Raw genomic sequence first — 16507 nt, forward strand, 5'->3', positions numbered from 1 at the left:
GAGGAAGGGACAGGATTTGAAAATGAATGAGTAAAGATAGGGACACTTTACTTTGCTGACGATGGGTTAGTTTTAGCAAGTAATATAGAAGATGCAAGAATAAATATAAAGATTTTAATAGACATAGGAAATAAATGTCGGCTTCCTAAGGAATAAATAAAGAGAAAAGCAGCATCATTATTTTCAATATGAAGGATAAACCAGAAGAGATAGAGAATATAAAAGTGAGGGAGAACATAACATATTTAGGAATAAAGATAAATGATTCTAGAAATCTGTTTAAGCTACAGAAAAAGGAAATGTTGGATAAAGCACAGAAGTTCGCCAACCTAACCTATTCCGTGATAGAAAAAAGCTGCAATAAAGTTCTAATAGGTAAAACATTCTGGAAAAGTATAGCTCTACCATCAGTCTTATATGGAACCAATGTGGTTAATCTAACAGACACAGAAATAGAAAAATTACAAAGAATAGAGAATTGGGGTATATAGGAAAATATTAGGAGATGTAGAAGTACGGTAGTAGCCACATTAACGGGGGAGATAGGAGCATCTTCCATGAAAAGTAGAATTATGAGTGGAAAGATAAGCTATGTAAATAATACTTTAAATGGATGGAAAGAGATACTGAAGAAAATAATTACAGATATGCAAGAAAGGGAAAGAAAATGGTGGAAAACAATGGAAAAGTACATGCATGAAGTTAAAATCAATTTAAGAAAATTGGAAGGAATGTCCAAAACAGAAATAAAATACAAAGCCTGAATCTTGGACACAGCGAGATCGAAAGAAGACTTGGAAAATGAAGTGACTGTGAATATATATAAAACGTGGAAATAGAAATAAAAGATGAAGAAATTTATGATAATTCTACTGGTTCAATACTTCTCTTCAAAGCCAGAACCAACTCTCTTAATTTAAATATAGAAAAAAGGCACTAGAATGAGAACACCTATTGTCCTTTTTGCCATAATACAGTAGAAGACATATTTCATTTCCTCTTATATTGTTATACTTATAGAGAAGAACGTGTTAAAGCAATAGGGCTACAGCAACCCTATGAAGAGAAGGAAAGTGACATAGTTGGAAAATTTATATTTAAAGGTAACAACGAAATAAGAAAAGAGACCATATACTTGATGTGGAAAAAAAAGAGAGAGAGAAAAGGAAAGACTCAGCAAATAAACAAAAAACAAAAAACTCAAGATTAAGAGGCGCCGTTGCAAAGGCATTGCCTCGACCCATAACTACTACTGATATATTAGAAGAAAGAATATTTGAATGATATTGCTGTCGAAGCTCGAAGGCTACGATCAACGTGAGAATTTTTGCCATAACTTTGGCATACTATACTAATTGAGAAACGCAGGTAGAGTAAGATGTTAGAGTCATTTTAAAATGCCATTGATTGTTTCTACCCATTGGTTTTTTCATGAAATTTTAGGGTGCTTTAGCCTAGGTAGGCTATCTACTAGCTAGTACTCTGTTTTTTTTCATCTGTCCATCCGCCTGTGGTGTTTTTGTATGGTAACACTGCGTCCCGGGCTTTAGATAGTCATTCAGCTTACATTCAACGATTATAATAATATCCTATTTCGAATATTAACGGTGTAATTCGCATACAGTAAATTATTAAAACACTTTCCGTTGCAAATGTACACCCAGATATCCTTTTATTTACCTAAAACTTACAAAAAGCGTAACTATCTAAAGCCCAGGACGCAGTGTTGCCATACAAAAACACCACAGGCGGATGGACAGATGAAAAAAAACAGAGTATTTTTAATAGTAGGTACCATTTGCATTTTTTACAATTTAGCCTAGGCTGCCTAATCATAAGATTTCGTTTCTTCCGTTCTAGGTTACTCTAGCGTTAATATGTATGGTAAAAATTAGCCTAGTCTGTATCCTAGGTAAGTCTACCAGTGTGCCCTTCGAGCTTCCTAGACAATTAGGATCTGTCCATTTTGTCACCAGTCCAGTTCATGACCATTTTTTTTAACCAGTTTCGTCACCTTCATTTGAGCCTGTTTCATTACCACATAAAAATATTATAATGTGCACAAAAGTGTTAGTCAAACTTACTCATAAAATATAGGCTAGTACCTAGGCTGGTTGTTTTGGAGGACAAACAGTTTATCAATTTATTACAGGCCATAGGCTACCTACCAAGCTAGGTATGTCTTACAATGTAGCAAATTTCAGTGGAACGCTAAACCCATAAAAAGGCTGTAGTGAATACCCTAAGAAATAAAATTGAGGTAATGGATTAATAGATTGTCTCTACCAATTTCAGACCTTTTGAAACATTGCCACGTAGATAATTAGCCTAAAGAAGGAGTGTGACTGTCCCAACACTCATTTTGCTCTCCCTCCCTCCTTACCCCCTTCCCTTCCTTCTAATTAATTGTATGTAATTAATTAGGTATATGTAATTACCTAATTGTATTATAAAAGTTGTTTTTGGAGGATTATTATGTTTGTCTTACAATGTAGCATAATTACGTAGCCCAAGTTGTTTTGGAGGAAAAAACAGTTTATCAGTTTAACAGTTTATTACCTACCCAAGTTTGTCTTATACTAATGTAGCAATTTCAGCGGAACACTGAACCCATAGAAATACTGCAATCAACACCATAATTAGTGAATATCGATGTACAACTCAAGAGAAAGAGGTGTATTGTCGCAGTCTAAGGAAAGCGGGATTAATGGTGATGAAATAGATTTCACAATGGAGTATTCTTGGTGATGAAATTGGTTTGTGGTGATGACCAGGGTAGGTGACAATTATTGGTTGAGCTATGTGCAAAATGTGTGCCATGTATAGGCTAGCTAGTACTAGGGCCATAGGGAGGATTTTCAAAACTTAGGCTAAACAAAGGTGATGACCTATCATAAACAAACTAAAGACTATGGGAGGCTAGCCTACTTGCAACACAAGAGAAGCCCCCCAAAAATATATTGGTTCAAATATCTAATCACCAACATTCTTAAGAATGACAGAAAAACACGGGCAAAAGTATAGAAATGTAGTATTTTAACTATCCTACATGGAGAGAATGTAGCCTAACTTTCCATAGAATAGGCTAGCTTAGTCTTATTAACCTAAATCTAACCTAGGATACTAGATATACCTATCCTGCTATGTGTAGGGCAGGTTAGTTCACTTTTCATAGGTCGGTATATGGATACTTGTGCCTAACCTTTCTTAATCTAGTCTAGCCTAGGATGCCAGGTCCTACCTGGTAGGTGCTTTTTTATTGCCCTTAACCAATATAAAAATCTTGGTAAATCTAGCTGCAACCCCTTCCCCAGCCCACAGTGCTTACCTTTAATGTTTTAAAGAGTGCCTTTGTTTTCTGGGAAAGTTTGGATTAGGTAGGTTAACTTTAAAGTTTTAATGGTTGGTTCCTAGAGGCTAGAAAGAATGTTTGTGAGGTTACAGAACTTACCAGAAACATCCACTGTGAAAATAGGAACTTGAGACAAATCTTTCATCCTGTATTCAGTAAATATTGTTGCTGTCATTGTTGTTATTACATTGCCCTTCAGTCTCCTCAAGCAGAAATGCCCAAATTATTTGCAACAGACTGTTGGCCTTTCTTAGGAATTTATGTCATCCAGAAACTGCCTTGTCCAAAGCTAGATTTTTTATATTTTTTATCATAGCCTAGCACAGCTATATCAGATATCTTCAAAGCAAATACTCTCAAATGATAGGTAATGATATACCATAGCCTATACTAGGAGCTAATGTCATGTTAAATTCTTTTTGAGAACAGGCTAATAAAATATAGTCAATTTGCTAGTTGTTTTTATCTCTTATATTATCCAAGGCTTCTTAGCCAAGAAGTTGTAATTTTATGGTTGGTAAACATAAACAAGTGTAGCTTATTACTAAAAGTAATAGGCTACACTGAATCCAATGGAAACTTGTGAAAAATATATGGTAAATGTCTGCTCACCTCACTTACACCAGGATCAGCCTTAGGTCTCCCCTATACTGTGTAGATAATGTCATGTACAATGATATGTTCTGTGTAAATGGGGCAACTGCTCAGTTTTAGATCTTTTAACTTCCTAACTTCCAAAAATAAAACGGGGAAATACCGCTGAAAATGGGTGCATTCTAACTTATCCCAACCTTGCCTAGGGTGCAGCATTCTTTGTAACCTCTTAGGATGCCATGTCTTATCATCCTTGGAACCCTGTAACCTTCCTAAAACTAAGTCCTTATTTAAGGCTGCCAAACCTATTAGTTAATTAGTAATTGGAGGATGGTTTTCCAAGACCTGTACTTCAGCTCTTCATAATATTTAAATTTAATTAGGCTAATGGAACAACGATATAATTTTGTAGCCTTGGCTGAAAGAGTACTGTCATACTACTCTTTGTACAATGCAGATTCTTACTTCCACAAAGATAAGGGAGTGACCTTCACCTGTGGAGACCATGCAGGTAATGAAATTATACAAGTGATAAGAGGAAGATGGCCAAAAGTACTGGCCAACATCAAAGTTTTGGACATACATGTCCTCATATTATTGGGTAAAAGGTTGACAAGACCATAAACTAATATGTACTGTACACTATATCATAATGTATGGGAGTTATTCACAAAATTACCTCGTGAATTTGGCATATTCACACATGAGGGAGGGATCTCTCAGGAAGTGACATTTTGCAATCTAAAAAGAAGATATTGGAACTCATAGAGCTTATAAGGTGAAGCAAATATAAATCAGCTTGACACTAGGTTTTATGTGGTTAAAATGCTTAAACTTTTAAATATTCCATGTTGATACTATTTAATAATTGGTAATTCTTGTGGAAAAATATATTTGTGATTCATTTAATGGAAAATCTTTTTATAATAACCCTCCATATTTTAACCTAATTATTATCAAATCTATACTATATTTGCTACTAGCATGATGTCGTACTATCATATTGCCATTTCCTTCTGGTAATGGTAAAACACTATTCATTTCAAGATATGTATGTACTACTATCAACAGATACATGCCTAAAGTTAATTTCATATATGGGAATTAAGTGAAGTTTTTTTCTTTTGCCAACTTCATGTCTAACCATCATTATCGTAGGACATTTGTAAATCTCTGTTTTGTCTTCCAAAATATTTTATTATTTTAGAAATTCCATATGTATTAGATTAGCCTTCTGTATGTTTTCTGTTGATATTTGACTGAAAATTTTTCTTTCAATCACTCTAGGTACTGCTGTTACTGAATATGGGTTTACATGCTCGAGAAATACAGCACCAGTACAATACACTGGCTTGCCTTCTTATGGGTTTAGAAGGTTGGAAAACAACAGTTGAACTTCATAATGACGCATTTGTAACTGGTTTGATTGTAGAAGTAGATGCGTAAGTTTCATTTCATGTGCTTACTCAAGCAACTTTTTGGTTTGTTTGGTATTTTTCATTATTACTAAATGAAATAGAATCTTTTTGTATTAAAGATATTTCGATTTATGCACTGTGAAATATAGCAAGTTTTTTAATACATAATGAGGGCTACTTTTATCATTTAAAATCTTTGTTGATTTGGATTTGCAGGAAAATGAACATGGAAATGCAAGGTGCAAGGTATACAGATGGGAATGGGAAGTCTGTTTTACTGGATAACTTTCATGTTAGAGGAAGGAAAATCCGATATGTTCATATACCAGACCAGGTATGTTTGCTCTATCATTTTTATGTAATCCTGCTTAAGTCACATTTTTGTGTAATCTTATTGATAAAATATCCTACATATTAAAATAGTTTAATAAGAATATTCATTTATATAGTTCCCAAGCCATTAAACCATTGTTAGAGGCTCAGTTGTTGTCTTTGGATCAGAGAGAAATTGTTATTTGAAGCAATTTTTTTCACAATAACATTTTTCATATGCCATCACCTCTACCAGTCAGGATGACAACAGATGGGTTTATCATATCCTTTTTGACCAAGATCTCTTTTCATCATCTTATCATTTTTTGATACAGAAATTTATCCTTTTAGTCAGACTCTTGGTATTTTGAGTACTTCAGACAACACAGCACAGTATAGATTTACTCATTACGGAAAGCATAGCCTTTGATTATTATTACAGTTGACCCCCCGCCATTTGTGGGGATCTGTGTACCCCAACCCGCCACAAATAGCTGAAGTCCACACATACTTAAGACCCCTCTAAAAACACTTAGAACTGCTTAATTTGATAGTTCAAACACAAAAAAAAAAAACAACAAAAATGCTTTCACATAAGCATTTTAATAATTTAATTACACAATGTGCATTTAGTCATGAAATATGAAAGTACAATAATTAGTAAATATTCCACAGTGAAAAATGCTGTGCATAGGTGAATTTTCCATGAGTAATGTACATATTACATGTTCCATGGAGAAATCCTTGAATCAGTGAGTCCGCGAGTGTGGAACCGCAAATAGGCAACCATTGATTGTATTTTTCTTTTTAGCAACAATCAGGGTCATTGAATGAATAGAACTGGGCTGCTTTTATGATCAACATTTATTTGGTCATAAAAAAAATCTGCAGATAATTTTTGTGGATTCTTTACCCTTAATGGATGGATACCCTCATATGAGTAGCTATAACAGGTTTCGAGTGGTGGACAGATTCACTCATGATGAGCATCAATATTACATGTCATTTATTTGGAGAAATCAGGTGGAAAAGAGGTTCCATTACTTCTGTAGCCCATAAATTCACTAATGGCAACTTTTAGACTGGCTCAGCTCGCTGATTCTAGATGACTCATAACTCAGTCGTGCACTTGACTTCAAGGAGACATTTACTGCCTCTCTCTCTCTCACATAACATTTTTTATATATTTGCTTATAAATATACCCATGGGTTGCTGTTGGTGTTACTTCTTATCTTTTATGATAGTATGTCGGTTATAATTGTAATTATGCAAAGAAATATTAGAAAAACATGTATAACCAAAAAAGTTACGGCATGTTGATCTCAGTAAATTTACATAAATATTTTACAACAAATATACTCAGAATTTGTTTACAGATTCTAGTTCTTTTCTGTTTTGATATTGTGTGAGCTGTTGTATAACTTGGTAAAATTTGCTTTTGTCTTGTAATTGAGGCCCTACAAGGGGTGGTAAATAGTCTTATTTTAACTTCTCATGGAAGGTAGATAATTTATTAGAATTTTTTTCTTACACCTTGTGCATTTGCATATCTTCCACTTTACACTGATGTTCCATTGATATGTTTTTTTAACTTGGCTGACCTCAAAGTTTCACATAAGTGACTTACCGAACAGTTACATAGCTTATAGCTTCTTACCTACGGCAGTCGAAATTCAAATTGTTGGCGCCAGCGGCGTTGCTATCTTAAGTATAGGTGATACAAGACCCGCCCACATCCGGGAACCCTGGGTACTGCTAGCCTTCTACCGTCAATTTTCGTTTCTGCCGCTCACGGGGTAACACCTGTGAGATTTTCGCTGCAGTCTCCTGCGTCGCCATTTTGGATTTTGGTTTTTGTTTGGTGATGTACAAGTTTTTGGTTTTTTCTTGCCAGTTAGCTATCTCTATTCAGTTTTTCGTCATTATTGCTAATTATGTCAGATTCTAGTTCATCTGCTGTAAGGTTTTGCAGCGCTGGCTGCAAAACAAGATTAGCTAAGTTATGTCACGATCCGCACTCTAAGTGCACTAAATGCAGAGGACAAAATTGTAATGGTATGGATGTGACATGTGATGAATGTAAAGAATTGGATGAACAGGGATGGAAGGCGGTTAGATCGCATGCTGAGAAAATGGAGAAAGATAGGAAGAGGAAGGCAGCTCTTAGGGCTAGTAGTAAGAATAGGTTAGAAACTACTCCTGTTCCTTCGGAGACAAATAAGTCTTCTCTTGCCTCTCCTTTATTAGAGAATATTTCTCCAATTAATAGTCCTCCTACTTCTCCTTTGATTACCCCTGTTCAAGTTGCCCATGTTTCCGAACCCAACACCATTGCCTTGCTTGAGTCTAAGATGGATAAAAAGTTCGAAGTGTTAGCTGAATCAGTTATGAAGTTAGGAATGTCTTTTAAAGCTTTCGTAGATAGTACAGTGAAATCTAGTGCAGTGCAAAGTGTTAATGTTGCGCCTGAGGAGGCGGTTGTCCGTTCCCCCTCGACTCCCAGACGAAGGTCACTGTCCCGCTCCCCGCAACCGGGAGAAGAGGGACATACCGGAGGTCGGAAGGAGTCTGGGGGAGTTTGCCCACGGTCAGCCGTCGACTCCGTCGACTCGCGGGTGTCGTCCAAAAAGATGTGGAAAGGTGTTAGTGTTTGTGATTCTCGTCTGTCTTCTGATTCGGAAGTGCAATCGCCAGTGCGCAAAAGGCGAGGTGAGTTGGTGTCTCGACCGTTAAAAAGACATTCGATTCTTGCGGGTGATTCGTCACCGACTCCTGTTAAGAAGTCTAAGAGGCATTGGAGTCCTCAACCTTCGTGTAGTTTTGCTCCGGATGTGATATTTAGTGAATCTCCTCCGCAGTCGCATTTTTCGGCTAAAAGCAATGGCTCTCGGACTAAACTTTGTGATAATTCACGATCGCTCGACTCTCCCAAGCGAGTCTCGGTCGCAGTTTTCGGCTCGGTCGCCTCGTTCGAACTCTCCGTATTACTGTCCAGAGAAGCGTATTCGCTCGTCTTTGTTCGACTCCCCTCGCCGTGAGTCGATAGGAATTTCGACTGGTTGTTCGCCTGTGTCGACTCGTGGTGCGGAGACTTCACCTGTTAGAAAGAATCGTTCTTCGACTGAAAGACCATCGACTTCTACAGTGTTAGACGATTCTACCTTAGCTCCATTTAAGAAGCATTTCCAGGATCTTATGAGTTTGTTGAAATCCTCCACCGGGGTAGAACATAAGCCTGATTTCGACTCTGCTTCCGTGCAGTCTGAAGAGGAAGCTTTGGATCAAGATGACAAGGATTCGTCGGCTTATTCGAGTCTTCTTAAATTTTTCCTGTCCACTTATCCAGATTACTTTGAACCTGCTTCTCCGTCTTCACTGCCTTCAATGTTCGTTAAAGATAGGAAGACAGCGTATTCGTGTCTACCTAAACTGGTTCTTTCTCAGTCCTCGAAGCAGGCCCTCAAGGAGTCAACGGAGTGGCTTTCTAAGAAGAGGGAAACAGGTAAGGCTTCGTTTGCTTTCCCACCTTCTAAGCTTCAGAGTAAAGCGTATCGCTTCTACGCAACTGGAGAAGTTCCTTCTTTGGGAGTGTCTGCCTCCTCCCAGGGAGACTTCTCCGGTTTAGTGGACTCACACCGAAGAGCAGCAGCTTTTTCGTCAGCTAAAATTTTGTTTTCTTCTTCAGAGCTGGACCATTTGGTGAAGAATATTTTTAAAGTATTTGAGGTATTTAGTTTTTTGGACTGGACTATTGCCTCTTTAGCTCGCAAGATTGAAGACTGTCAGTCTTTAGAAGAAGATTTTGCCACAGACTGGTTAGGAGTTCTGTCCTGTGCGGATAAGGCTGTTAGAGATGGTTCAGGAGAATTAGCAGCCCTTTTCACAATGGGAGTGATGAAGAAGAGAGAAAGGTGGTGTTCTTTCGTGTCTAAAGGAGTCACTAATAACCAGAAGTCGGCTCTCATGTTTGCTCCTCTCTGTAAATCTCATCTTTTCCCTGAAGAAACCATTCAACAAATTCTATCGGATTTAGAAAAGAAATCTACTAATGATCTCCTTCTTCAGTCTTCCAGACGTCCGAAAGAGCCTACTCCGACAGGAGCTAAGTCTTCTCCTCTTCAGAAGCATCCCTTTCGAGGGAATAAACCTAAGTGGCAACGACCCAGGACTAATTTGCGTCCACAGTACAAGTCCTCAAAGAAACCTCCCCCCAAACCTTCGGACAAGTGAGAAGCCGTTCCTTCACGTGCAAGTAGGGGCAAGACTCCATCTTTTTTGGGAAGAATGGAGTCGAAGAGGTGCAGAGCAATGGGTAGTTCAAGTTCTTCGAGAGGGATACTCGATTCCTTTTGTTTTAGATCCTCCTCTCTCCGATACACCAATCAGCTTAACAGCATATTCTCCAGGATCAGAGAGAGCTTTGGCTTTAGCAGCAGAGGTCAATGCACTCATCAAGAAGGGAGCAATAGAGGAAGTCCTCGACAGTTCTCAGGGATTCTACAACAGACTCTTTGTAGTTCCCAAAGCCTTGAGGTTGGAGGCCAGTGCTAGATGTAAGCGCATTGAACCTTTTTGTGCTGAAGACAAAGTTCAATATGGAAACAAATCATTCTGTGATGTCGGCACTTCGCCCAGGCGATTGGATGGTGTCCCTGGACATGAAGGACGCCTACTTTCATGTCCCGATTCACCAGAGTTCAAAGAAGTTCCTGAGATTTGTGTTCGAAGGGAGCACGTATCAATTCAGAGCCCTTTGTTTCGGCCTTTCGACGGCCCCTCAAGTATTTACTCGTGTTCTTGCTCCATTGGGGAAATGGCTGCATATGTTGGGCATAAATGCAGCATTTTACCTGGACGACTGGCTTCTCAGATCGGGTTCGAGGACACAGTGCGTGAAGGATTTACGGAAGACACTGTCATTAGCGAGTCAATTGGGAATTCTCATCAACCTGGAGAAGTCTCAATTAGTGCCGTCCCAGAAGATCCCCTATTTGGGGATGATTCTGGACTCTCAGACTTTTCGGGTTTTTCTGTCCCCGAAAAGAATAGAATCTTGCCTCAAAAAAGTGAGCCAATTCCTGAATCGTCAGTCCTCCTCCGCCTTGGAATGGATGAGTCTTCTAGGGACGTTATCATCAGTAGAGACGTTTGTAAAGTTGGGTCGTCTTCACATGAGATCTCTTCAGTTTTATCTCAAAGCGAGTTGGTGTCGGAAGTCTCAACCAGACACGTATTCGTTCCCAGTGTCGGAAGAGATCAAGAACGACTTGAGATGGTGGATGTCGAGGGAAAGATTGCAAGAGGGTCTCTCCCTGACATTAAGGAACCCAGACGTAGAATTATACTCCGACGCATCGGACAGAGGTTGGGGAGCTCTCCTAGGGACCAAAAAGATCTCAGGATTATGGTCAGAGAAAGAGAGGTTGAATCACATCAACATGAAGGAGTTGAAGGCGATTTGGTTCGGTCTGCAAGCATTCGCTCCTTTGGTCGTGGGAAAGAGAGTGGCAGTATACTCCGACAACACCACCGCTCTATCTTATATCAGGAATCAGGGAGGAACCCATTCATTCTCCCTCAACAAAGTCGCAGAAGATCTCCTTCTCTGGTCTCAAGATCGGGATATTTCCCTCGTTCCGAGGTTTGTACAGGGGAAGTTAAATGTACTGGCAGACGAACTCAGTCGAGTAAACCAAGTTCTTCCCACGGAGTGGACATTGCAAGACAAAATTTGTCAGGAACTGTGGAAACTTTGGGGAAGACCTTCAGTGGATCTGTTTGCCACGTCGAGGAACAATCGACTTCCGATCTTTTGTTCCCCAGTTCCAGATCCTCTTGCTTGGAAGACCGACGCAATGCTTCAGGATTGGACGGGTCTAGACGTTTACGCCTTTCCCCCATTTTGGAATGATCAGAGAGGTGTTGAACAAGTTCCTCTCACATCAAAATGTGTCAATGACGTTGGTAGCACCATTCTGGCCCAGGAAAGAGTGGTTTCCAGACCTTCTCAAGTTGGTTATAGACCATCCCAGACTTCTTCCTCAGTATCCTCGGCTACTCAAACAGCCCCACTTCGACAGGTATCATCAGAATTTGTCCGCTCTGTCACTGACAGGGTTCAGACTGTCCGGAAACTCGTCAGAGCTAAGGGGTTTTCTCGTAGAGCGGCAGAGGCTATTGCTAACTGTCGAAGAAGCTCTTCTGCCAAGCTTTACCAATCAAAGTGGGGAGTCTTTAGGATGTGGTGCAGAAGACATAATTTCTCGTCTTCTAAAACCTCTGTGACAGAAATAGCTGATTTTTTGCTGTACCTTAAAGAAGTTAAGAACTTGTCGGTATCGACAATTAAAGGGTACAGAGCTATGCTGTCCTCAGTGTTTAAGCATAGAGGGCTTGACATCTCCTCTAACCAGGATATTGGAGATTTAATTAAATCTTTTAATACAGTAAAAGTATCCAAGAAGGATAGTGTGGACTGGAACTTGGACGTAGTTTTAACTTTTCTGATGTCTTCACGATTCGAGCCACTTCGTGAAGCGTCTTTGAGAGATGTAACGAGGAAGGCACTTTTTCTCTTCGCTTTGGCTACAGCAGGAAGAGTGAGTGAGTTACAAGCCATCCACAAGAGGTGGGGTTCAAAAATCGTAATGCGGTTTGTTCTTTTGTTAACGAATTTTTAGCAAGAACGAATCTCCCTCTAACCCATGGCCTAAATCTTTTGTACTTAAGGGATTATCTAATATAGTGGGTCCGATGGACGAAGAATATTTACTATGTCCTGTCAGAGCTCTGAAATGTTACCTGTCAAGGACACAATCCGTTAGAGGTAATTCCGACCGACTTTGGTGTTCGGTTAAGAATTCTGCAAAACCCTCTCCAAGAACGCTATTTCGTTCTTTTTGAGAAGTCTGATACTGGAGTCACACTCTCAAGTCCAAGATCAGACTCTAAATGTGCTTAAGGTGAAAGCACATGAAATACGTGCAGTGGCGACATCCTTAAGCTTCAAGCACAATATGTCGCTTTCCTCGATTCTTCAATCTACGTTTTGGAGATCGAGATCTGTGTTCGCCTCATTTTACCTGAAGAATGTAGAGGCTACCTATGATAGTTGTTGTAAATTGGGTCCTTTGTCGGTAGCGGGCATGGTGTTGGGAAAGGAAACATAGGGGAACTTTCTATCCTCTACTGTCTCCTCGCCTTGTTATAGGTTGTTGAGTCGTGGGCAGACTGGAGGCTCATAGTACTTTGGAGAACCTCCAGATCTTATTTATTACTTTTGAGTATGTCATTATTTTTGGTATAGGTGATGGTCTGTTGTTTTTTATCTGGTTTCTGAAGCCCAGGGCAAGGGCATTATCTGTTTTTTAATATTTTGTCAACCAACGGTCTTGTCCATGGTTACAAAATCCCACTAAGTAGGGACGACCCTGGTCTATACTGCCACGTCTCCTACGAGTGATGAGAGCGCCAACCAGAGGCAGTATTTTCCTGCAGCTGCTCTCTCACAAGGTAGGGTACTGCAACATTTGCTGTTTAATGTGGTCTTACTGTCATTTTTATGTAGTCCATCTACCCTCCTTCCGGGTAGTTTGGATTCAGCTATGTAACTGTTCGGTAAGTCACTTATGTGAAAATGATATTTTCATGATAAAATAAAGTTTCACATATACTTACCGAACAGTTACATAGCTTATAGCTTCTTACCTACGGCAGTCGAAATTCAAATTGTTGGCGCCAGCGGCGTTGCTATCTTAAGTATAGGTGATACAAGACCCGCCCACATCCGGGAACCCTGGGTACTGCTAGCCTTCTACCGTCAATTTTCGTTTAGCCGACACGTCCATCTGTGGGGAGGTGGGTGGGCTTTGATTATGTAACTGTTCGGTAAGTATATGTGAAACTTTATTTTATCATGAAAATATCATTTTCCCCAGCCTGGGGTACTGCTTATGTTTTTTTAGCCCAGCTCTTAAGGGTTAATGACCAGGATCAGTATCTAGTTGCAAAGCCTCAGCTAAAGGCCAGAATGAGGCTATCTTGTATTGTGTGACCCATCAAGGTCTCCTTCTTAAAATTCATAGTATTTTGGAGGGTATAGGTATCTTCCCCCCTCTCCAAGAGAAATGTTACTACCTTATTTTACTTTATACATTTTGCCAAATGTTTGCACACCAGAGGCCTCAGTGTGATGTCCATTGATTTTGAAATGAGCCAGTAACCACCATTCTATTCTGCTCAGGCAGTCAAGTTGTAGGCACATGAACAGTAGTGCTTTGTGTAGGAATTCTTTCATTAATTCACAATGATGAAAACTGTTAATGCAGACATTTTTGTATCAGCATTGTTGCAGAGTAAATCATGATAGCTAGTTGGATGGGAATGGCATATTTACCAGATGAGGGATGGAAATGATATGGATCAGCGGAGTATAGTAAAGCAAATGAAATGGATTAATTTTATGACGTTACTGGGTATGCTCATATAATATAGCTGCATATTGGAATACCAACTTAGGGCAGGACTCTTAAACAGATGGACAACAGATTGCACTTCAATGAGGCGCATAAGACTCACTGTTTCACTGATACCTTAAAAAACTGACTTTTTGACTGTATAATAGGATGAGGAATAAAGATTTTCTTTGGTCATATATTCACCTTGTTAATATCATCTCTATGGTAGATGTACTGTAATACTTTGCTCCCATTTTTATTTTAATAATTTGCATTTATTGTAGAAAACTGTGGGATGGCTATCAAATTGGCTGTTTAATAAGTCATAAGTCTGTAGAAATAAGATATGTATTTAAATCCTTCATATGAGGCAGAGGCAGAGGCAGCAGGTAGGCAGCCCGTACACCGCTGGTTCTCACTAACTGTTTGCAATACTCTCTTTTTAGGTAGATGTCACGAAATTGATAAGTGAGAAAGTCACACCAAGGGACTCAAAGCGTAAAATGACCAAAAAGGGTCTCATTGCACAGAAGCGTACGGAACAGACTTTAAGGCGATACAGAAGGCAACAAGAAGCTCAGGTAGAAGCAGGATCAATAAGTGCTGAGAGTCCTCAGCCTTCCACAAGCAAAGACTGAAATTCCCAAATGCATCCGAACTCTAATGTAACCGTGAATAAATTCATTAAGGAAAGTATAGTATTTGCTTTTGAGTGGACTAAGCTTTCAAAAAGACATCTGACAAAAAATGATCTCATGGAATTGTTGTAAGTAGATGTACAGAACTGACAAGGTACATCTATTGATTTTGTAGGGTGGTTTTAGGTACATTTTTACCCAGAAAAGCAGATGTTCTGTAACGTACTTTTTTCAGTATTGTAATGCCGTATCTGTATTGTAATAGTATTGGCTGTGATTTTGTAGTTTATTAATGAAATATTCAATCCCAATTTATATAGATGTGTGCTCTTAAGGCCAAGGAATGACAGTATCATCAGATGAAAAATTTGTGCATATACTTCTGTAAGAAATAAAACTGCTTGAATTTTCAGAAAGTCCTTTTAATTCAGTGTAGATTCTACTGTTCCTTGCAAATTTTAGGGAAAAATACTGTTGCTACAAGAAGTAATATTTAACCACAGTTTTTAGTGTCAACTATATTGCTAAGTTTTCATATTTAAGGCATTGTTATATGTGATTATATTAAAAATGAATAGTGCACCAACTTTGTCAATATTCTGTATGATTCTTGTACAGTTATATCGTTAGTTTGTGCTTATTTTTATGTAAATCGCTCCATTTTAAGTGCAGACATGAAGTTGCTTCTGTTGGCCATTATGTTATTCACATATCTGATTGGTTGATTAATATTTTCTTAAATAATATGAATGTTTTGATTTTCATCCTCGGCATGCATCTATTTATGTTAATTTACTGGTAACATAGGAGTGCTATAGCAAAAAGCAAGTGAATCAAGTATTAAGCCGATTTCAGTTTTCCTTCCTGTCTTTCATGCTTATGGGATTAGTTCCTTATGTGTGTTTTGTTCACACACACACACAGAATGATGACAATAGTGGTTTGCATTGTGAGTACTTGTTCATATTCTAGTTCCCTTCACTCTTCTTTTTAATTTTTATCGCTTTCTGAGATGTGATTGTCTGAGTTCTTTTTGTTGAAGTGTTCTGTTTGACATACAACTGCATGAAAGTTTCTGACTCATTGAGCTGGCCTAAAGGGTTGATGGTGTACGGATTTAGTATCATCAGGGTAGTAGACATTTATAACTGCTACATCTAATTTCCGAGTTCATAATGGGTAAGGAAAATTTTAGCTTGCATACCGTTTTGTATTATCATTTCCAGTCTTTCTCTTTATTTGAAATGTGCTGTAAATGGAAATTACTGCAAGGGTTGAAGTTTTGCCATTTCTCAAGGCCACATGTCAAGGTGCGAGTGGAGAGTATGCAATCACACTGGCATGTGCATAATTGCATTCTTAAATGCTAGCTTGCATTGAGTTCGAGTGGTTTCATTATACAGTTCACATGTAAAATTGACCAGCATGAAAAGTCGTGCACTAATAAATCCAACACATTCAAATGGGCAAGATTTTTATTCTTTTCACTCCATTAATGCGTTCAGACTAGAATGTATTTGTATGTTTGTCACTTAATTTGTCTTTATAAAGACAAATGATTCTTAGAAGCTACCACAAAAATTCGTTTATCTTTCTACCTATAAATGAAGAAAACATTCTAATTTGAAGTGTCAGTGAACCCATTTTGCAGATTGTTATTTTATCATTGCTAATTATGTAACAAATCTTGACATGTTCTAAATAGGAAACAATCAAAATTCAAGATGTTTGCTAAT

At 38.6% G+C, this 16507-nt stretch overlaps 1 protein-coding gene across 3 annotated transcripts; it reads left to right on the forward strand.

Annotated features, from left to right (window-relative positions):
- The first annotated feature begins 1215 nt into the window (after positions 1–1215).
- LOC135224398 (U7 snRNA-associated Sm-like protein LSm10) lies at positions 1216–16234 on the forward strand. Of its 3 annotated transcripts, none has more exons than XM_064263367.1 (4): positions 1216–1368; positions 5234–5388; positions 5581–5698; positions 14580–16234. In XM_064263367.1, the coding sequence occupies exons 2-4, from the start codon at positions 5252–5254 to the stop codon at positions 14769–14771; spliced, it is 447 nt and encodes a 148-aa protein (XP_064119437.1). In that variant the 5' UTR covers positions 1216–1368; positions 5234–5251; the 3' UTR covers positions 14772–16234. The 3 variants fall into 3 exon arrangements, with proteins under 3 accessions (XP_064119437.1, XP_064119435.1, XP_064119436.1); XM_064263365.1 differs by lacking the exon at positions 1216–1368 and adding an exon at positions 1643–1787; XM_064263366.1 differs by lacking the exon at positions 1216–1368 and adding an exon at positions 2642–2775.
- Positions 16235–16507: the final 273 nt, after the last annotated feature.

Source organism: Macrobrachium nipponense, chromosome 12, assembly GCF_015104395.2.
Source record: "Macrobrachium nipponense isolate FS-2020 chromosome 12, ASM1510439v2, whole genome shotgun sequence".
In the NCBI taxonomy this organism is placed as follows: Eukaryota; Metazoa; Arthropoda; class Malacostraca; order Decapoda; family Palaemonidae; genus Macrobrachium; species Macrobrachium nipponense.